We start from the raw sequence: 22224 nt of genomic DNA, 5'->3' as shown, positions 1-22224 counted from the left end.
CCCTCTGAGGTTTGAAGGTCTATTTGATGCTTCTATGTCTCTGGACACAGACAATAAGAGGGTGGTGGGGTCATGTGCTGGGGGCCGGGAGGGGGCGGGGAAAGGTCAATAGGGGAAAAAGGAGACATATGTAATACTTTCAACAATAATTTTTAAAAATGAAGTAAAGCATGAATGCCTTGAGGATGCAGCTCACTTTCAGCTGGAGGCACCTCCTTGACTTAATTGAAACCTGGCCATCCCTGTTCTCTTCCAAACCCCACAGATGCTTTGAAGTTCATGCCATTAGCTCCTGCTATAGCTCCTAGGGCTGTCATCTTCAAACCTGATCATATCCCTGATTCACGAAAGCTTTGACTTATAGCTCATTCCCAATCCTATAAACATTTAATGGGACTTCACATCCATATTGATGACCAGGCAACCCTAACAGTCACTCTAGCCACCTTTTCTTCCACCCAACCCTAGCCACTTTCTCCCATGTTCACACCCCATGTCTTGTCATCATTGCTAATCACACCACCTCTAAACACAAAAAGTCAAATATCATACTTTCTGATTAAAATCTCCTGGCCTTCCAGCTCACTTACGGTAGAAACACCACTTCGAAAATTTTTCATCTTCACTAAGAACTCCAACCCATGAACCTGACCACACTTTGACCATTCATCATCTTCACACTATGCTTACTCCCTTTCTTGACTACCTAATTGCCATGGCCTGCCATTACCTCCTGCCCTTGCAAACCTGGAGCCTTAAATCCAATCTTCCTCTTATATGTAACTAGTAAAACCCCACTCCCAGTTGATCCCAACTATCTGCCTTCTCCATGACTAAACCCAAGGAGCTGAATGTTACTGTAGAAAAAAACCACACAACTGGACTAAGTAGCCTAACATGGCAATCACAAACATGTTTTCCATGGCTTACAGGATATTTGAGAATATTCAAAACTAAGGAATTTCACATATCCTATATAATAAAAGCCTTGATGGCACTGCACAATGTCGTCACTAGATGGCCACTTTATGTCATCACAAGATAGCCACCACAAGATGGCCAGCAGGGGAGGGCAGTTGTGGGCAATCAGGCCGGCAGAGGAGGGCAACTGGAGGAGAACAGGCCAGCAGGGGAGAGCAGTTGGGGGTGAGATCAGGCCTGCAGGAGAGGGCAATTGGGGGCCATCAGGCTGGCAGGGGAGGGCAGTTTGGGGTGATCGGGCCAGATGGGGAGGGCAGTTTGGGGTGATCGGGCAGGCAGGGGAGCAGTTAGGTGTCAATTAAGCTGGCAGGGGATCGGTTAGGGGGCGATCAGGCAGGCAGGCAGGCAGGCAAGCGGTTAGGAGCCAGCAGTCCCAGATTGTGAGAGGGATGTCTGACTCCTGGTTGGGATCGGACCTAAATCAGCAGTCGGACACCCCCCAAGGGGTCCCAGATTGGAGAGGGTGCAGGCCAGGCTGAGGGACACCGCCCCCCCTGCACAGATTTTGTGCACCAGGCCTCTAGTAAATATATATATATTTCTAGATTTTGTTGAAAATCAGCTAATCCCATCCAGCAACAACCACTTGAGTTGAATAGCAGATGCTTCTCTTATAGCAATAAAAACAATCACAAATAACACAACCTTCCTAATGCCACAACCCTTTAATACAGTTCCTCATGTTGTGGTGACCGCCAACCATAAAATTATTTTCGTTGCTACTTCATAACTGTAATTTTGCTACTGTTATGAATCGTAATGTAAATATCTGATATGCAGGATGTATTTTCATTGTTCACAACCCACAGGTTGAGGACCGCTGAGTCTTATACCAATATACTACATGTCACATACAGTTGTAAGAGCCTTGTATCTATTCAACTAATTTAAGCCTCAAAGCAATCCTAGGTGATAGGTACTATTATCCTCTTTTTTATAAACCAGAAAACTGAGACACTGAGAGGTGCCCACTTTCACACTACATTCTAATCCAAGCAGTCTGGTTCCAGATACCTTGCTCTTAACTACTACAGACTGTTTCTGTTTGCCATACTCACACCCAGGGCCTCTTTGCTCACTTATGCCATCAACTCCCTTCCCACAGAAAAACCGAACTATATTCCAACCCTCAGTCTTTCCAATCTTGGTGAATGACAACATCATCCATCCAGTTTCTTGACTCAAACTCTTAAGAACCATCCTTTATTCCTCCTTTTGCCTCACCTTTCACATTTAATCTATTACTATGTCAAGCCAGTTCTAGCTCCACATCCATCCACTTCTCTCCACCTTCACTGCCACTCGCCTTGTTCATGTCTCCATATTTTCTTGCCGGATGTACTCTGATGGCCTTCTACATGGTCTCCAGCTTCCACTCTAGTCTACTTGTCTTACAACTGCCAGAGATGTTTTTAAAGCATAAAACAGATCATGTGCTTCCCCTGCTTAATGCCCTTTAGTGACACCTCCTTCTCCATCATTCTTTAAATAAAATCCAACTCTCTGACACAGTCCAGAGACCCTACATGATTTGGCAGCTGCCTAACTCTCCAACTTATTCTCACATGGTAATTCCTTTTGCTTGTCATGTCCAACAGGTTCCTTCCTTAGTCCTCAAAAACACCAAGACTTTTTCTGCTCGCTATTCTTCTACTAACTGCTCTCTCTCTGCCTATAATGTTCTTCTCCTAATTCTTCAAATGGCTGGCTCATTCTCACCCTTCAGATCTCAACTGAGAGATTACCTCCTTAGAGGTAGTTACAGCACTCGTGACAGGTATAATTTCCTCTTCATTTCTTTACTTGCTTTTGCCTGTCTCCCCAGTGAATTGCCTCTCTGTTATGTTTGGCACTTAGTAAGCAGTCAAGAAACATTTGTTGAGCTAATTAATTGGCTGCAGAGTTGAAGCTCTCCCACCACCCCTAATGATAATGTTAAGAATGTCATCTGTTTCTTCTAAATGACTGGACAGTCCACTGTAATGTCACTTCTATTCTTCTCTTTAACTCACACCCAAATGTTCTCCAGCTGATTTCACTCCTAACAAATGGTGAAGGTCCTAGAAACTAGGTTATCCTGTCCTGTCTTCCTGAATCAGAATTTCTTTTGAGGTTCAAAAACACCAATATTTGATTCCAGGGGGAACTCTGACATCATGTCTTGGGCAGCTCTGGGGGCCCAGCTTGAACCACCTTTAGACATAGCAATAGCTAGGATTAGGAAACCAACCAATTCTACCATCTTCCTATCCATGTCACTTTGGTCATCACCCCAAACCTAAGTCCCTTCCAAGACTGTCTATTCCATACTCTCAATTTCTCCCAACATCCCCTAGAACAACCTCACAACATTGTACCTACAGAGGGAGAAAGGACATATATTCTTTGATATAATGATTTGTTACAAAAAAAATTTCCAAAATACATGTACATGATCATGAGTTATTGCTGGTCAGTTCAAACACAGGGAAGAGATTTCTTAGTCACTGTGGACAGTAATTTGATACCAATGAAATGTCAAAATATCAGTCAAAGTATTGAAAGAAAACAAAAACTATTATCCTATCCTATTTTAAAATATTTCAATATCTCTCATTAAAAGTTGCTCCTCTGGGTTGAGGAAAGAAAAAGGATGTAACAGTATGCTTATGTGTGAATACAAAAGTTACATGCTTATAAGTATGTCTAGAAAGTTTATTTTCTCCAACAACACTAAAAAATCTCTTATTGTCTAGCTCTCTACCTTACCCATTAAGGCCTGCACACATGAAGTTCATGTCAGAAAGCAGATGGACTCTGTTTTTTTGCCTATGAAAATATTATTTACAGTTGTATATTTCACACAGTGACCTCATATCTGGAACCCATTCATTTCCCCATCTGCAGAGAACAACTGTTCTCATCTGTCGGGGGGAGGCTCTGGCTAGAGTCTATTGATGTCACAGGCCAGGAGGAATCACTTAAAAATGCCTGGAAATGAGAGTTGTTATACTTATCAGGTTTTTGGTGTTTTATTTTACTATCAGCAAAGAGTTACTGCAAAAGTAAAATTTAATAGGAGGGAGCAAAAATGAATACAATTGCAGAATATTTCCCTCACATTATCTGTGTAAATCCTATAACCAAAATTATAAGCAATTTTTCTTTCAAGTTATAACAACCAAGATTCCCCTCACTCTTCTTCAAAGACAATAAGTACCTGATCCTTTGTTCAGCCAGTAAGTAAATGTTTATTCAATATAAACTTATTAAGTATCAATCAAATGCCAGCTAGGTGGGAATAAAACATGATGATCCTGCACACAAGGAAGTAAACAATCTATATGAGGAAACATAAAATGTAAAGAAATGGTAATAGGATTAAAATAAAGGGTAAACCAAGAAGTCAGCTTCAGGAAAGTAGTAAAGGCTGATTCTGTGGAGATTGTAAGTCAGGCCTCTCAAAGGGGGTGATATTTAAATAGAGACTTAAAGGTCACGCAAAATGACATCAAGATAGTAGGAGAAGGCGTTTCCAAGCACCAGGAACAGCATGTACAGAGAAACAGAGGAGTCAAAGAGCAGAGTCTTTACTGGAAAAGTTTGAAGATCAGGGTGAATGGAGCAGAACGCAACTGGAGGAAAGTCCAGGGGATGAGAATGGGAAAGGCACAACAGGTCCTCGTATGTGGAACAAGAAAAGGGCCAAGAAACTGTACATAAAATGGAGTTCAGTGTGGGCCAAATGATAAACAGCATGTGAATGGATTAATGAATGGCCAAATGTCCAACTCTCCTAAGAGAGGCCTGTCAAAGAAATTCAAGGGAAGCTTTAAAAATAAAGCCAATAGGACTTCTAAAGTCAGAAATATTAACTCATCTGTTAACTACAGTTTTCAATTCAAGAGTCTATATTAATCACATGTGCACTTAACCACAGTAAAACACAAAAAGGTGACAAAAAAGGAAGAGAAGACAATCGTATTTATTAATTAGTTGGACCTTCAGCCAATAACACAAATATAGAAGCTGAGCTCTCAGAATGAGGAAAAATCTAACACAGTCAACATTTTCAAGTGAGCCAGGTAACACATGGCAATATTTCTATACTAATCCAAGAATTATGAAATGAACTTAATTCAAAGAATATGTGGCTCTGCCTGCCTCTCCATCTCACGACCTACTACCTGGCTCCCATTTCATGGCTAAGAAGACCTAAGCTACCCTACTCCATACTGTTTCACAAGTTCATGTTTTTATTAGTGCCACTACTCTTCCCACACACATATCACTCATTTAATAGATCCAAACCAGTCCGGCTGGTGTGGCTCAGTAGTTGAGCACTGACCCATGAACCAAGAGGCCCCCAGTTGATTCCCAGCCAGGACACATGCCTGGGTTGCAGGCTCCATCCCCAGTAGGTACATGCAGAAGGCAGCCAGTCGATGTTTCTCTCTCTCATCTATGTTTCCATCACTCCCTCTTCCTTCCTCTCCCTCTAAAAATCAAAAGACATATTTTTTAAAAATAAAAATAAAAAATAGATCCAAACTAGTCATCCTTCAATATCCACAGCAGATGTCACCGCCCCGTTTCGCAATTTCCGCCAACCACTCTCCCATACCCCGGGTCACACTTTTATCTCAGTACTTACCATCTATCCCCAAATCATCTATTCACATGACTGCCTGCCCCCCATTGGGCTGCCAGTTCAAAGTACACAAAGGCAGTCTCACCCACCTTCATTTCAAGAGCACCCATGTGCATGCTCTTAATTATAAACTGTGCCTGGCTAACAGTGGATGCTCAATGAACATTTGCTGAGCCAAATCATTATACTAGCTTGTAAAAGTACTTTGTAAACTATAAAGCACTCAACAAATATTGTTCTGCTGCTGTTTACTGTTTCCTTTCAACCTTACTCTCCATCACTCAGCTTTCATGTGCTCAAGGCAAACTGAACTATCAATGCTTCTTACAGCCAAAACCTATTTTCTACTTTTGTCTGAGTAGCTTACATTTGTCCCTACATTTATAAAGCTCTTTCTCTTATCTTTACTTATTCAAATAGTACCAATCCATGGCCTGGATCAAAAATATTACTTTCAGACAATACCCCGCACTCTTTCTTTCTAACTTGTCAGGCACGATGGCTCCTGCAAAGATGGGTGGCAAGAAGAAGGGCCGCTTCGCCCTCAACAAGGTGGTGACCAGGGAGTACACTATCAACATCCACACGTGCATCCATGGTGTGGGTTTCAAGAAGCATGCCCCTCGGGCACTCAAGGAGATCTGGAAATTTGCCATGAAGGAGATGGGAACTCCAGACATGCGCATGGACACCAGGCTCAACAAAGCTATCTGGGCCAAAGGAATAAGGACTGTCCCATCTCGTATCGGGGTACATTTGTCCAGAAAATGTAATGAGGATGAAGATTCATCAAACCAGCTGTATACATTGGTCACCTATGTGCTTGTCACCACCTTCAAAACTCTACAGACCATTAATATGGATGAGAACTAATGCTAATGGTTGAATAAAGTTATACAACTACCTTGGAAAAAATATACATATATATCACTTCCAATAAAACATTCCTGGACAACCTTAACTGGAAGTAACAGCTCCCGTCTCTAAAACCTCAGAGCACTATGCTGTCTCTGTCTTGTGGCACCTATTACATCTAATTGCACTGCAGTTGTAAGAAGTGGGAAGCCCTATGCCTGTTATGTCATCATTTCTTTCAAAGCACACAGCATAGAAAAATAAACACTTTACTGATTCCACATATTCAAGGAATAGTCGTCTAGTATGATTTAAGCACCTGGATAAGTGTTCCTCTCTTCAAGCCTTCTGAAACATCCTCCTTAGACATGTAATTTTCAAAGATGCTCTTTTTCTTCCCTCGTATGGACTTGTTCTTTGACTTTTTGTCACTTGGCGAAGCACCAGCACCATGTGGGCCAACCACGGAGGACACACCTAGAAACATGAGGTCACGGTTCAATTACGGCATGTGTTACTGGCTTGATCCCCAGCGTGGGGCATGCAGGAGGCAGCCGATCAATGATCATCTCTCATCATTGATGTTTCTCTCTCTCTCTCCCTCTCCCTTCTTCTCTGAAATCAATAAAAATATATTTTTCAAAAATATTTAAATAAATTTTTAAAAAGAAAATGTAATTCCCTGATAAAGATTTCAAATAGTCACAAGAAGGTAAGAATAGGTAAGAAAACATGAATAAAATATATACAGATGAGACTTGAGTTTTAAAACAATACCATATATGCATGGAATATAATCTGAATAATGGGTTCAGTATGCTTTCTGTTTACAGACACAAACTTTTTAAAAATAGGAATTACTAAAAGATTGCCATTTTTCAAGAGGAAATTAAATAGCTGTGCTCAATATATCAACAATTTAAGACAACAAGAAATCACAATTCTAGAACAAATAATGCAGGAGCATATTTAACAAGTCATCAAAAGAATTATAGGCCTCCTCAATCCTAAAACCCGCCCTGCACCTCCATTCCATTTGTATTTCAGATGTCTACTTGCTAGAGTAGACTCTATTTTCCTTTTGCTACCTCTGAGGGTCCCCAGGTTCAGCCTGCAGTCAGGATGACTCATTACTGGTTCCAAGGTTGCCTCTTCTCTCCAGATCCAGAGGGGCCTCCACTGCTCAGGCTCAGAGTTCTTCCTGCTTTGAGCAGCTCAGCTGTTACAAGCTGAAACCAAAGAGAAATGGGTGACTGAAGAGCAATTAACCTGTAGCCTCCTCTGTGCTCTTGGAAATTTAGTACTTGGATGGCAAAGGCACTGTGGTGCGCTTCCTGGGTCCTGGCGTCACTTTGTCCTGGGCAGTTAATCAAGCACACCATCTGTCCTGAGTTTCTTTTCAAGGCCTTCACCTCCACAGTTATCACTAGCTTGCTTATTTGGACCACTTCAACTAAGAACTTCCACAAATGGAACAATGAGGTAGAAGTTAAGGAGTTGTGCAGTTCTATTTAGCTTGTGAAATGCACAAGAGCAGGAGGGAAGACAGTTTTGAAAAAGTAAACTTAGTCAAGAGACGTAGCATTGACTAAGTTTAACCTTGGACAAAATGACGTTCCTCTATGAAACCAAGTAATCAATTCCTTAGAATTCATCAACAAAATCTAATTCACTGCCGCAAAACTATGCAGGGAACCCTAGACGGTTCACTAGCTTTCAAAAAAATAGAAATATTGTAGTTAAGCATCTATTTCCCTATTCTGATCTGCCATCACTTCAAACCAGTCATCTGACCAGAAGCTCGGGCAGCTGCTTCTAAGGAATAGAAATCAGCTGCCTGCATCAGCGCACTGGAATAGGGGACCCTGCAGCTGGCCCCATGACCTTCCACCTGGATACTGAACATGTCATCACAATTGTCTACTTTCTATTCTCTGCTGGCCACCAGCCCAGGATTTAAGCCTATACTTGCAAATTTCCAAAATCCAGGTAAGCAGCCTTTATGCTTTCCCATAAAATGGATCAAGATGTCATTCTAAACACTAGCTTCCATTTCCTCTAAATTTCCCACTAACATCCTTTATCAAAACGATGGAATTTTTCTTTAAAATGAAATTAATATAACTCAGGAGAAGAGAAGCAACAGAGACAAAAGGTAATAGGCCATTTAGTCATACATGAAGAGATACAGAGATAATGTCAAAAAGTGCAAAAAGGGAAAGAAATAGCTTATCTTAGATAAAAAATCTTCAAGCTGAAACCATCTCATCTCATGGTACACATAAACTAATTATTAAAATTCTGTGGCATACCAAAAAATACATTTTTGCCTATATGACAAAAATAGGTATAATTTTGATTCATTCACACCAGACAGCTATTGTTATATTGGCTGTTGTCATTTTTTTATTTGACAATTTAAGGGAAAAGGAGTCAGTGCCCCTGACTAAATAGACAGGAAAATCTCTGTCTTAGATAAACAACAAAGTAGTGGGAAAGGCACATACAGGAGTCCAGACTGTCTAACGGTCTAATTCAGAAATGCATTCATCCAGTCATTCATTCAACAAACACTTCTGCAAGGTACTGTACTAGGAACAATAATGGATACAAACATTAATTTATAAAAATCATATTGAACTAACAATACAAGTTGGGAAGTGGTAGCATTAATTTTTTTTAAAATATGTCTAAATGTACTTATGATGAGAGAGAAAGGATATCTGCAGGACAGTAAATCAAAGAGAGCTTCAGAAAATTTTTAAGGAATAACTGAGAATGTGAGAAAATCATACTGCTGGCAAAGGAAACAGGGGTGGGGAGAGAAAGAGAGAGAGAGGGAGGAATACAGGCAGGTTCTTGCAACATTAATTCCGTTTGGATAGAGTCCAGTCTATATGAAGGAAAGCAGTGGCAAGGAAATTAAAACAAGTTGGAAGGTCTAGAAAACCAGCCCAGTTTTTCAGAAGTAGTAGGGACTTTCTGAAGCATGAGTGAGCAGGAGAGAAGACAGATCAGAGTTGTATTTCAGGAAAAATTAACCTGTGCCGGACTCATCTGCAGTTGAGAAAAACTGGCAGCAGCTGCACCTTAGGAAAGAACTAGAACAGAATGGGGAAAACGAATGCCTGAACTAGAGTTGTACAGGCAGACACTGAAATGAAGACACTTTTAACATGATGTCACACAGAACAAAGTGGCATCATTTGGCAACCAGGCAGATCTGAATGAGAGCAAGGAAGTGGCACCTATGTGAAATTTCAAACAAGGAAACAGGAATGATAACATCACTAAGATAGAGAAGATGATGAATTCTACTTGGAGTATTATATAGCTCCATATGGAAATGCATACTCTATACATGGAAATACATACCTTTACCTATACATCTACACCAAATACTTAGAAACTAGAGCACAGCTTAGAGAAATGAATTACTCAGCCATTTGCATAAAGATGGTACTCCAAAGTTTTCTAAAATAGATGAAATTGCTAAGAAAGGGTAAACTATACAAAAGAGGGGCTAGGACAAAATCTGGGTTAGAGAAACTTTTAGGAAATGGAAAGAAGAAAAAGTAAAAAATATAACAAAGAAGTTAATAAAGATATACAGGCAGACACTGAAAAGAAATAAAGAACTAACAAAATCAGATGTTACCAAAAAAAAAAAAAAAAAAAAGGAAGAAAATAACTTCCAAAGAAAGACAGGCTCATGTTTCACATAATCAAAAACATCAACATAAAATAAAATAAAAATGGAGGAAATAGCTTAAAATACAAGCAAATAAAAACAAACAATCCGAATATATTTAAAATGAAAAACACAACATACTAAAGAGATGGGGAGAGAACTAACCCAAATAACTTTTGAACAGTTGAAAACAAAAAAGAAATAAAAATTAAACTCAAATTAATCGTTTTTTAAAGAGGTATGGCTTAGCAATTCTAAAACTACTTTCTGGATATTCTAAGAGTAAACAAATAAGTAAATATACTGTGGATAATAGGAGCCAGACTTGTGAATGTGAGAAAGAAATTACAAATATAGGAAGTGTAAAAACTAGAATAAAGGCCTGTGGTTTTGAAATGAAGTTGGAGATATCATTGCCAGGGCTGACCAGCAGCCCCTGACGACGGATGACCAGATTACTCAAACACAATTTGACTGTGAAAGAAGGGCTAAGGGGCTTGCCACAACACCTGGGCCTAATTTCTCTTTAAATTCCTGCCTACTTGTTCCGAGATCAAGGTCTAATGTTCCAGCATCAGGGAACCAAGGATTATCTATAATAATAAAAGCGTAATATGCTAATTAGACCAGACAGCTGAACGACCTTCTGGACGTCATTTCCGATGTCCTTCCGGATGAAGCTGCAGCAGCAGGGGCTGAGGCAGAGGCAGTTAGGGGTAATCAGGCAGGCAGGCAGGCAGCAATCCCAGATTGCAAGAGGGATGTCCGACTGCAAGTTTAGGCCTAAATTAGTAGTCGGACATCCCCCAAGGGGTCCTGGGTTGCAAGAGGGTGCAGGCCAGGCTGAGGGACTCCCCTCCCCTCCTCCATGCACAAATTTTGTGCACCAGGCCACTAATAAGTTATAATAGTCTGCAAAAGGCCCTTTAATTGTTTCTTGGTAACCGAGGCACCATTCGCCTTTAACAACTGCTTAAGGACTGTGGACAGAAGAGATCACATGCTGACCTGACAAGCTCAGAGGAGGCCTGCATGGCAGTCTTGCAAACTCAGAAACCTAAATTAACTACAAAGGATGGTCTGAAATTAAACTTTAACTAAAAGCAGTGATGGTGGGCAGTTATGTCCTAGGCTGGTATCTTCACTGACAAGGTCAACCTTTACCTTAACTGAGCCGATCTGTCTTTTTGCATCTATGATAACATACCCTTGAAGTGTCTGGGTAACTTGTAACTTCCCGGTTTCTGGACCCCCTCGGGCACAACCAAATGTGCTGGGCGCCAGGACAGATACCACAAACTCCTTCACTATCATGTTAATTGTTCCTGCACCCACCTAAGCCTGGGGAGCTGATATAGGGTTAAGCCTCAGACTGACCTGTTGGTAAAGTCACAAACAATTCCCAGCTTAGAGGGCACAGTCCTCTTAGCATAATTAGGCTTGACCTTATGAGACTCTCTAGATCTTATCTGGGAGCTAATGGGCTGAGGGAAGTGCAGGAAGTGGCCAAAACAAGTGAAACTCACAAGAACTGTGTAACTATGGAAACCACTACCTTGTTTACCTCTCACTACAAAATAAAGGCTCAGCTTGCCTTGGGATCTTTCTCTGTGGCCTCAGCCAGGCACAGGAAGATCCACAGAGACTAAAGACAGCTAGAGAGTTCTGAACACTGTCTCCGTGTGAAACATTCTTCGCCAACTCCGTCCACACCTTTGGGAACCCCTGGACCACGGGGGCTGGACCCTAGCACCTAAATATGTGTCTATCATTTTACTTTTTATCCAATCCCAGGGGTTTCCCCGCTTTGCTTTATCCCACCTCCTTAATCTATCACAGTGAATTTCATGTAACCCACCTACGTCCCTCCTTTGATTGCAATGTATAAATACAGATGTAATCTGCCATTCTCCGGAGCATTATCTCTGTTGAGGTTCTGCTTCCCGGCATATGTTGACAGACAGTCTGGCTCAAATAAACTCACAAAAATTCTTTACAGGCTTCAATGGTTTTTTTACATTAACAGCACTATTATATATTGTTGCTGTTCTACGGATAACTTCTGTCCCATTGTGAAACCTGAGCTGAAAAACAATTCCCTCGAACTTGGAAATCCTAAGGGAACCAAGAATTATAAATTATAACGAAGTAACAGGCTCCTTAATTGTTCTTGTATAACTGAGGCACCATTAGCTTTTAATACTTTTTAAGTAACAGAGACATGTTACTCGGTGGATAGTTGCTGTCCTATTGTGAATCCTTAGCTGAAAAACAATTCCCTCGAACTTGGAAATCCCAAGCAGGCTCCAATGACTTACTGCACAGTTACTTTTGTTTCCTTCCTCTTCGTTTTCGAGGGTTCCGCCACGTCTACTTGCGTTCCTTGGTCCTCACACGGGCACCACCTTGCCGAGGCTGACCAGCAGCCCCTGAATGATGGATGAACAGATTACTCAAACACAGTTTGACTGTGAAAGAGAGGGCTAAGGGGCTTGCCCAGCTCTAGTGGCCAGAGCAGCCTCTAGTGCTTGCCTTGTTAGGCCTTTATTGGAATTTTTTATCTTTAGCTACCATCAATAGGGTGAGTAATCTTGGGAGGACACATGTGTTTACATTGTCCTCTAGGCAAGGGCATCCAGGGATTAAGCATAAGGATTCCAGTAAACACTCGGGGGTCTGCACATACACAGACTTATTTGGAAAGGTCAAGGAATAATTAGGGGCACTGCCTTTGGCACTCCCCTAAGTAGGAATTCTGATAAACAGGGCAGGCGGGAAGAACCAAGATGGTGGCATAAGGTATAAACCTGTATGTGCTGCCCCCCACAACAACATTAAAACTACAACTATAAGACAAAACAGCTATCATCCAGAACCACGGGAAAGCTGGCCAAGTAGAAGTTCTACAACTAGAAGGAAAGAAAAAAGCGCATTGAGACCGGGTAGGAGGTGCAGAGGCACCAAGAACAGAGGTACGGAGGTGCGCGAACCGGACTGCACCAGGGTGCGCGGTTTTTTTCAATCGGAAGGGGATACAAACTCTCAAATGCACTGAACTCATTTACAGTGAGACTCTGGGGTCCCAGACTCCTACGGGGAGAAACTGGACTGTCTTGCAGTGGGTCGGAAAGTGACGGTGACTTTCTCGCAGAGCTGCTCCCAGGGATCATTGTTGCTGAGGGGGCGCAGGACTCAGGACACAGAGGTGCGGAGATGGCTGACGACAGCCATTGCTGTTTGCTCTGCCCTGGTGATTCTCTGGGACCCCGCCCCACTCACCTTACATCCCCACCCAAGCTGTGCTCAGCGGAGCAAAGGAATCACCTGCGCTTCTGCAGCCTAACCTAACAAACTGCAGCTGGGTCACAGAGCTCCAAAACTTCCAAACCCCAAACAAAGAGGAGAAATCTGCTGATATCGCTGTAGCTCCTGCTGGGTGGACTCACACAGTGGTTGACTTAAGAGATCCAGGAGCCAGGGTACCCGTGGTCAGATACCAGATTTCAACTCCTCACATCCATAAGGGACACACTCGAGAAGCAGACTCAGTGAACACAAAAGCCCCACTAGAGCAAGTTCTACCCCAGAAGGGTGTCTCCAGCACAGCAGTTCTTCCACTGTAGACACAGTGGGTCCTCACAGTCAGCCAAAAATGCGGAGACAAAGAAACATGTCACAAATGAAAGAAATGGAGGAAAGCAAACTAATGGAGGACATAGAGTTCAAAACCACAGTTATAAGGTTACTCAAGAAACTTCTACAAACCTCCGAGGAACTTAGTGAGACCTTCGAGGATCTTAATGCGAATGCCAAAAAATGGAAAAGGACCAGTCAGAAATTAAACATACACTGGCTGAAATTAAAAATAATATACAGAGATCCAACAGCAGACTAGAGGATCCCAAGAATCAAGTCAAAGATTTGAAATACGAAGAAGCAAAAAACACCCATCCAGTAAAGCAAAACGAAAAAAGAATCCAAAAATATCAAGATAGTGTAAGGAGCCTCTGGGACAACTTCAAACGTACCAACATCCAAATTATCGGGGTGCCAGAAGAAGAGAAAGAGCAAGATAATGAAAGCCTATTAGAAGAAATCATGACAGAAAACTTCCCCTACCTGATGAAAGAAATAGACTTACAAGTCCAGGAAGCGAAGAGAACCCCAAATAAGAGGAATCCAAAGAGGACCACACAAAGACACATCATAATTAAAATGCCAAGGGTTAAAGACAAAGAGAGAATCTTAAAAGCAGCAAGAGAAAAACAGTTAGTTACCTACAAGGGAGTACCCACACGACTGTCAGCTGACTTCTCAACAGAAACTTTGCAGGCCAGAAGGGAGTGGCAAGAAATATTCAAAGTGATGAATAGCAAGAACCTACAACCAAGATTACTCTACCCAGCAAAGCTATCATGTAGAATTGAAGGTCAGATAAAGAGCTTCACAGACAAGAAAAAGCTAAAGGAGTTCATCACCACCAAACCAGGATTATATGAAATGCTGAAGGATATTCTTTAAGAAGAGGAAGAAGAAGAAAAAGGTAAAGATAAAAATTATGAACAACAAAGTGACAACAAATAAATATCTATCAACAAGTGAACTAAAAATTAAGTCAGAATAAACTGGTGAATATAATAGAAGCAGGGGCATACATAGAAAGGGAGTGGACTGACAATTCTTGGAGGGAAGGAGGTGTGGGGGGTGCAGGAAGAGACTGGACAAAAATCTTACACCTATGGATGAGTACAGTGGCAGGGGGTAAGGGCATGGGGTGGGGTGGGAACCAGGTGGAGGGGAGCTATGGGGGGGAAAAAGAAGAACATCTGTAATAATCTGAACTATAAAGATTTATTAATTTAATAAAAAAGGGCAGGTAGCCTTCCACACACTTCCCTTTTATCAGAATGTCCTCCTTACAACTTTCCAACCAAGACTCTTGTGCTCCCCAACATATCATTATAACTCAATAGTTTATCCTATCTAATTAAAGAGAAACATGGTAATTGGCGTACAACCGCTACCCTTCCCATTGGCTAATCAGGGTGATATGCAAATTAACTGCCAGCCAAGATGGCGGCCGGCAGCCAGGCAGCTTAAACTGAACATGAGGCTTGCTTGCTTCAGTGACGGAGGACTGCAACGTTCCCCGCCTGCCTTGCCGGCCTCTGAGCTTGCAGTTTAAGAAACACTGTAACATAGAGAAGCTAAACAGAACCCCAGAAACCTGCTTTCAGCCGGCTGGGATCTCAGAGCTGGAGTTGATACAGAGTTTCGATTACAGAACTGAAACAAACCAGATACCTGCTTTCAGGAGCAGAGGCCTAAGAGCTGGAGCCTCAGAGCTAAAGCTGGCCCAGAATAAAAAGAAAAAAAAAGAAAGAAAGGAGCAGTTGGGAGCTTCAGTCCCAGCCTGAAAACAGCCCTCAGCCCCTCACCCAGACTGGCCAGGCACCCCAGTGGGGACCCCCACCCTGAAGGGTGTGTGACCAGCTGCAAACAGCCATCAATCCCCTCATCCAGGCTGGCCAGGCACCCCAGTGGGACCCCCACCCTGATCCAGGACACCCTTCAGGGCAAACCAGCCAGCCCCCACCCATGCACCAGCCTTCTATTCTATATAGTAAAAGGGTAATATGCCTCCCAGCACCAGGATCAGCGGAGCCGCGAGGCCTCCCGGCACCAGGATCAGCGTGACAGGGGGCAGCGCCCAAACCCCCTGATTGCCTTGCAGCTCTGTGTGTGACAGGGGGAGGGGCCACAACCTCCCTATCTGCCCTGCTCTGTTCCTGACAGGGGAAGGCGCCCCAACCCCCTGATCGGCCCTGCTCTGTGCCTGATGGGGGGAGCTCCCCAAGTCCCTGATCGCCCTGCGGCTCTGTGTGTGACAGGGTGCGGCGCCCCAACCCCCCCACCCCACGGGCCCTGCTCTGTGTGTGACAGGGTAGAGCCATAACCTCCCCATCAGCCCTGCCCTGAGTGTGAGTGGTGGCACCCCAACCCCCTGATCAGCCCTGCTCTGTGGGTGATAGAGGGTGGCGCCCCAACCCCCCCGCCCCGCCACGGGCCCTGCTCTGTGTGTGATGGGGTAGAGCCATAACCTCCCCATCGTCCCTGCCCTGAGTGTGACAGTGGCAGCGCCCCAACCCCCTGATCGGCCCTGCTCTATGGGTGATAGAGGGTGGCACCCCAACCCCCTGATCTGCCCTGCTCTGTGTGTGACAGGGGGCGGTGCCCCAACTCCCCTAACGGCCCTACTCTGTGAGTGACGGGGGAGTTCCTCAACCCCCTGATCGACCCTGCTCTGTGCATGACAGGGGGGAGCTCCCCAACCCCCTGATCGGCCCTGCTCTGTGCGTGACAGGGGGCAGCGCCCCAACCCCCTGATTGGCCCTGCTCTGTGCGTGACAGGGGGTGGCACCACAACCTCCCCATCGACCCTGCCTTGAGTGTGACAGGGGGCGGTGCCCCAACCCCCCAATCAGCCCTACCCTGAGCATGACTGAGGGTGGCATTGCAACCTCCCAATCCGCCCTGCTCTGTGCGTGACAGGGGGCGGCGCCCCAACTCCCCAATCGGCCCTGCTCTGAGCCCGACCAGGGGCTGCACCTAGGGATTGGGCCTGCCCTCTGCCACCCGGGAGCAGGCCTAAGCCAGCAGGTCGTTATCTCCCGAGAGGTCCCAGACTGCGAGAGGGCACAGGCCGTGCTGAGGGATCCCCCTCCCCACCGAGTGCACCAATTTTTGTGCACCGGGCCTCTAGTCTATATATATAAAAGTGTAATATGTAAATCGGCCAGACAGCGGTACAACTTGTCGGCTATGATGCACACTTACCACCAGGGGGCAGACACTCAATGCAGGAGCTGCCTCCAACCCGCAGGCCCTGATCGCTGGATTGGGGCCTGCCTGCCAACCTCTAGGTCCCTCCCCATGGCCAGCAGGCTCTGATCACCCAATGGAGAACAGGGAACCAGGGGTGGGTATTGGCATGTCCACCAGCCCCGATCATCCTGCCAGTTGCCCCACACACAGAGGGCGACTGCGGCTGCGGTGGCAGGGGACAGGGCCAGCTGCTGGCAGCCAGAGAAGATAGACCCTGATCGCAGGCCAGGCCTAGGGACCCTAACCGTGCACGAATTTTGTGCACCAGGCCGCTAGTAATTAATTAAAGAGATACAGAGGAAATGTCAAAAAGTGCAAAAAGGGAGAGAAATAGATGGTCCATCCACAGAAATATACACATCCACACACACATACACACAAATGTATACAAGTATGTATGTATATATTCTTATATTATCTAGCTCTAAGATGGTCTAGAATAAACAATATCCCAGTAGCAATGAACATATCTAGTACCCAGTATCACTTTTTTAAAAAATATTTTTATTGATTTCAGAGAGGAAGGCAGAGGGAGAGAGAGATAGAAAATCAATGATGAGAGAGAACCATTGATTGGCTGCCTCCTACATGCCCCACACTGGGGATCGAGCCCACAACCCAGGCATATGTCTTGACCCGGTAGTGAACCATGAACTCTTGATCCATAGGTCAACGCTCAACCACTAAGCCACACCAGCCAGCCTACCCAGATCTCACTTTTTAAAAATATTTTTAATATGTTTTTATTGATTTTAAAGAGGAAGGAGTAAGAGATAGAAAATCGTCAGGCTGCCTCCCACAACCCCTCTCCTTCCCCCCTTCCCCCCACCAGGATCAAGCCCACAACCTAGGCATATGCCCTGACCAGGAATCGAACCAGCAACCTTTTGGTTCATGGGACGATACTTAATCCACTAAGCCACACCAGCCAGGCTTGTTCTCACTTTCTAAATACCATTCACTGCAAAAAGGATCCAGGGCTCCTTAGAAATATGGCCAATTCTGAGACTGGCTTGAGGAAAGTACAATATGAGCCTAGAGGGGGGTTGGAAAACTATAGCACACAGGCCAAACAAATCCAGACATTCACCTTTCTTTATAAATAAAGTTTTATTGGAACACAGTCACAGTCATTCATTTACAAATTGTCTATGGCTGCGTTCCTGCTGTGAGGGTGGAGTTAAGTAGTTGCCACAGAGACTATATGGCCCACAAAGCCAACAATATTTACTATCTGGCCACTTACAGAAAAAAAGTTTTCCAAGCCCTGGCCTAAAGTATCTTGTTATTCCAAAAAGTAAGGAAACACTCAAAAAGTGATGGAGACGTGACACAAGTTCACAGGAGCCAGTTGAAAAGATTCCCACTAGCCAAATATATAATCATTTAAGGATTAAATATTTTTAATGATGACATCTTATATGTAAACCATTAAATAAGAACCCATGAGTTCATACTGAAAAAAACAAATAAGTAAATGGAAGGGGGAAGTTCTTCCTTACATCAGAATCACAACTAATAATTGTAGAAAAAAATTATGGAATTAGAATATTACCATTGACAATCATCATCATAATTAATTCAGATTCATCAGTGGATGATTAAAACTAATGGGTAAAAGTTTTGAGGAGTAACAGAATATTAAATAGTCTCAAAATAGTCTCTAAGATACTTATTAAATACAAAGAGGAAAAGCATATCTTGACGGTAGAGCAATCTGGCAGACTACCATAACCAAGTGATTAAAGTAGACACCTGTAATGGGACAAGTCAACATCACATGCCTCCTGATACATAATGAAAAACACGTCATTTGTGAAACATGAATTAAACCTGCTACAAAATAACTGCATAGCTCAGCCGGTATGGCTCAGTGGCTGAGTGTCGACCCATGAACCAGGACGTCAGGGCACATGCCTGGGTTGAGGGATAGATCCCCAGTAGGGGAAGTGCAGGAGGCAGCCAGTAGATGTTTCTCTCTCATTACTGATGTTTCTAGCTCTCTTTCCCTCTCCCATTCTATCTCTGAAATCAATATTTAAAAAAAAAAAACATATTTACAAACTGGCCTATAATCTTCAAAAATGTTAAAACTGTTCCAGATTAAAGGAGACTAAAGACACATGACAACTCTGTGCTACTTGTGATGCAGGATTTTTTTTAGAGAGAGAGGAAGGAATAGGGAGAGAGAAATAAACATCAATGTGAGAGAGAAACATCAATTGGTTACCTCCCCAAACGTACCCAGGAACTAAACCCACAACTTGGGCATGTGCCCTGACCGGGAATCAAACCAGCAACCTTTTGGTGCATGGAACGAGGTTCAACCAACTTCGCCAGGATTTTCTTTGGATATAAAGAGCATGACTGAGGAACTTGAAGACATTTAAATAGAATATATAGATTACATCAATGCCATTACATCAGTGTTAATTTGCTGATTTCAATCATTTCTTTAGGTTTGAAATTATGTTTCCAACAAGAATCCAAATCTTTAATTATAAAATCATATCTGTTTATTGAGTTACATTTTTTCTCATGCTAAAGAACATTCCCAACAATTGACAATATAACAATGAAAAACACCCCCTTAACAGCGAATACAAATGATGTACTAAATAAAAGTTCAAATAACCAGTTAAACGATATGTGGGCTACAAAATCACTTCATCCTGTTTCATATGGGCCAAAACAGATTTATTAGCTGCAAGCTCAAATAAAGTGATCTCAAATGAGAGTTATGTCAGTAAAAATACTGCCTCTCAACAGGTCAGAAGTGACTTTATTCACATTTTATAAAATATTTTGAGGATTTAAAAGATTAAATGTCCTGAAAGGGACAACAATCCAGCACTTTTTGCAAACACAGCTGTTGGTTAAAGCTCTTGGGATTCAGTTGTAGGGAGAGATAATGATTATAAAATATTAAGAAAATTTTGGAATCTTTTCTTATTAATCTAATAGCTGACTTGTTTCTAAACATGTGCTTCATTGCTACATTCTAGGACCTCTTCAGGCTCTCGGCAAAGAGCAATGAACACAACATGACCTTACAAAGTCCCTACTCCCATGGTATTGACCATCTAGGGGGTGGAGAAGACAAGCAACCACTACGGCAATAAAACAGACTGAAGAGATAGTGACAAATGGAATGGAGAAAGAGAGCAATGCTTTAGCTTTGGTGATTAGAAAAAGCCTCTATTGAGGAAAAAATACTGTAGCCAAGATCCAAATGATGAGAAGTCCACCACGTGAAGGTCTCCGGGTAGAGCCTTCTTAGGAGAGGGCATGACAAGCACAAAAAACAACAAAGGAGAAACAACCTCAGCATGTTCAAAGTTTAAATAAATAAACAAACAAACAAGCAAGCCCTGGCCGGTTTGGCTCAGTGGATGGAGTGTCGGCATGTGGACTGAAGGGTCACGGGTTCGATTCTGGTCAGGGGCATATGCCCAGGTTGCAGGCTCAATTCCCAGTGGGGGGCATGCAAGAGGCAGCCGATCAATGATTCTCTCTCATCATTGATGTTTCTATATCTCTCTCTCCCTCTCCCTTCCTCTCTGAAATAAATAAAAATATATTTTTTAAAAAATAAAATAAATAAATAAAAGAGGCCTCAGTAATACTCTCAGTATAGTAGGTTATACCAAAGAACTGTCAACTTTGTATCAGGTATGGTAATGACATTATGACTGTAGATAACAATTTTCAAATTGTAAAGCATGTATATGTGTATGTGAAATTCCAATAAATGATGTCAGGGATTTCTTTAAAATATTTCAGCAAAGGAAAGAGAAATAAAAAGGCAAATATGGAAAAATTCTTGAATTTGGGAAATAGGTCAATGGAGGGTGATGAACTACTCCCTCTAATTTTTGTATATTTGAAACTTTCATAATAATTTTTAAAAACTCCACAGAACAAAAACTTCATGTTAAAACTGGCAATATCTCATAACTTCTTTCTCTTACTTTCACACCCCAGCTCAACTCTTACTATACCAGTCTTCTGATTATCTCATTTGAGGAGATAAAATGAAAGCTTTAAGGATAGGTACACATTGGTCCTGGCCTATGGTTAGAGCATCGACCAAAGGACCAAAGGGTCACAAGTTCGAGTCCAGGTCAAGGGCACATACTTTTGTTGCAGGTTTGATCCCTGGCCCTGGTCAGGATGGATGTGGGAGTCAACCAATCAATGTGTCTCTCTCACATCGATGTTTCTCTCTCTCCCTCTCCCTTTCACTCTCTCTAAAAATCAATGGGAAAAAATATCCTCGAGAGAGGACTAACAAAAAAACAAACAAAAAAAAAGAATAGGTACACACTGGATAGGTCCTACACTCTATGACTGAATCCAGTTTCTATGACAGACAGAGCTAATCTGCCAAAGGTAGGGTTGGAACCCAGAGAGAATTAAAATAAGAGATTATAAAATAAATAGCCACCTATTTATAAAAAGTCATGCTTTCTGACAAAATGGGAATCGCCTGGGTAAGAACTACCTTCCCAGAGATTAAAAAACCCAATACGCTTCTTCCCACTCCGTTCCATAGAGACTCTTTTGGTAAAGATCTTCTGATTGTGAAATCCCACTATCAATTTTCAGTCTTGGTCTTATTTGACCTTACTGTAGCCCTTGACACAGCTGAACATTTCCCCTCTCCTGGAGCCTCTCTACTTGCTTGGCAAATCTGATAGCGGAGCAAAATATGACCATACTCCTTTCTTTTAAGGACAAATGTCACATCTACAGCCTCTTCTGAGAGACAGCAAGCAACTTTTGTCCCAGGTGATCAGTTCTGAAAGATTCTGAAGTAACCAGGAGCAGGTCCCTAACCCAACAATCTGTGATCTAAAGCATGGTGTGGAAGAAAATTCTGTTTCTGATCATTTAGTGGAGTCAATATTCTGAAAAACTTACTGATATCAAATTACTACAACCATTGAACAAAATATTACCAACTTCTTGACAGCACAGTGGAGAGCTCAAAAGAGAAAATAAAATCCCCAATATCATGAGCTAGAACCCAGAATATGTAGAAGCTGAGGCTACAGAGACTGGTGCACATCTTGGTGTCATTGCCAACAGGCTTATAGTCTAAAGCTATGAGGGGGACAGAAAATAAGGCTCTGACTACATGAGACATGATCCCCCTGCAAAAAAACAAGACCCATAAAGG

At 42.8% G+C, this 22224-nt stretch overlaps 2 protein-coding genes across 3 annotated transcripts in view; one reads left to right on the top strand and one right to left on the bottom strand.

Annotated features, from left to right (window-relative positions):
* Positions 1 to 22224, bottom strand: part of DIS3L2 (DIS3 like 3'-5' exoribonuclease 2) — a 325776-nt gene that overhangs the window by 260846 nt on the left and 42706 nt on the right. For both annotated transcript variants that reach the window (XM_081096258.1, XM_081096259.1), the window contains exons 3-4: positions 7555 to 7695; positions 6786 to 6943 (exon numbers count right to left, since the gene is read on the bottom strand). In XM_081096258.1, coding sequence (XP_080952384.1) covers positions 6786 to 6943; positions 7555 to 7597 — 201 coding nt within the window. In that variant the 5' untranslated portion in view covers positions 7598 to 7695. The remainder of the gene's footprint in view (positions 1 to 6785; positions 6944 to 7554; positions 7696 to 22224) is intronic.
* On the top strand, positions 6110 to 6484 carry LOC308522088 (large ribosomal subunit protein eL31-like; the record flags this gene model as incomplete). Its single annotated transcript, XM_081095281.1, has 1 exon — positions 6110 to 6484. One exon carries the CDS (start codon positions 6110 to 6112, stop codon positions 6482 to 6484), a length of 375 nt encoding a protein of 124 aa, XP_080951407.1.

Source organism: Myotis nattereri (assembly GCF_964212035.1).
Source record: "Myotis nattereri genome assembly, chromosome: 7".
NCBI classification, from domain to species: Eukaryota; Metazoa; Chordata; class Mammalia; order Chiroptera; family Vespertilionidae; genus Myotis; species Myotis nattereri.
This window is presented reverse-complemented; position numbering and strand designations above follow the sequence as displayed.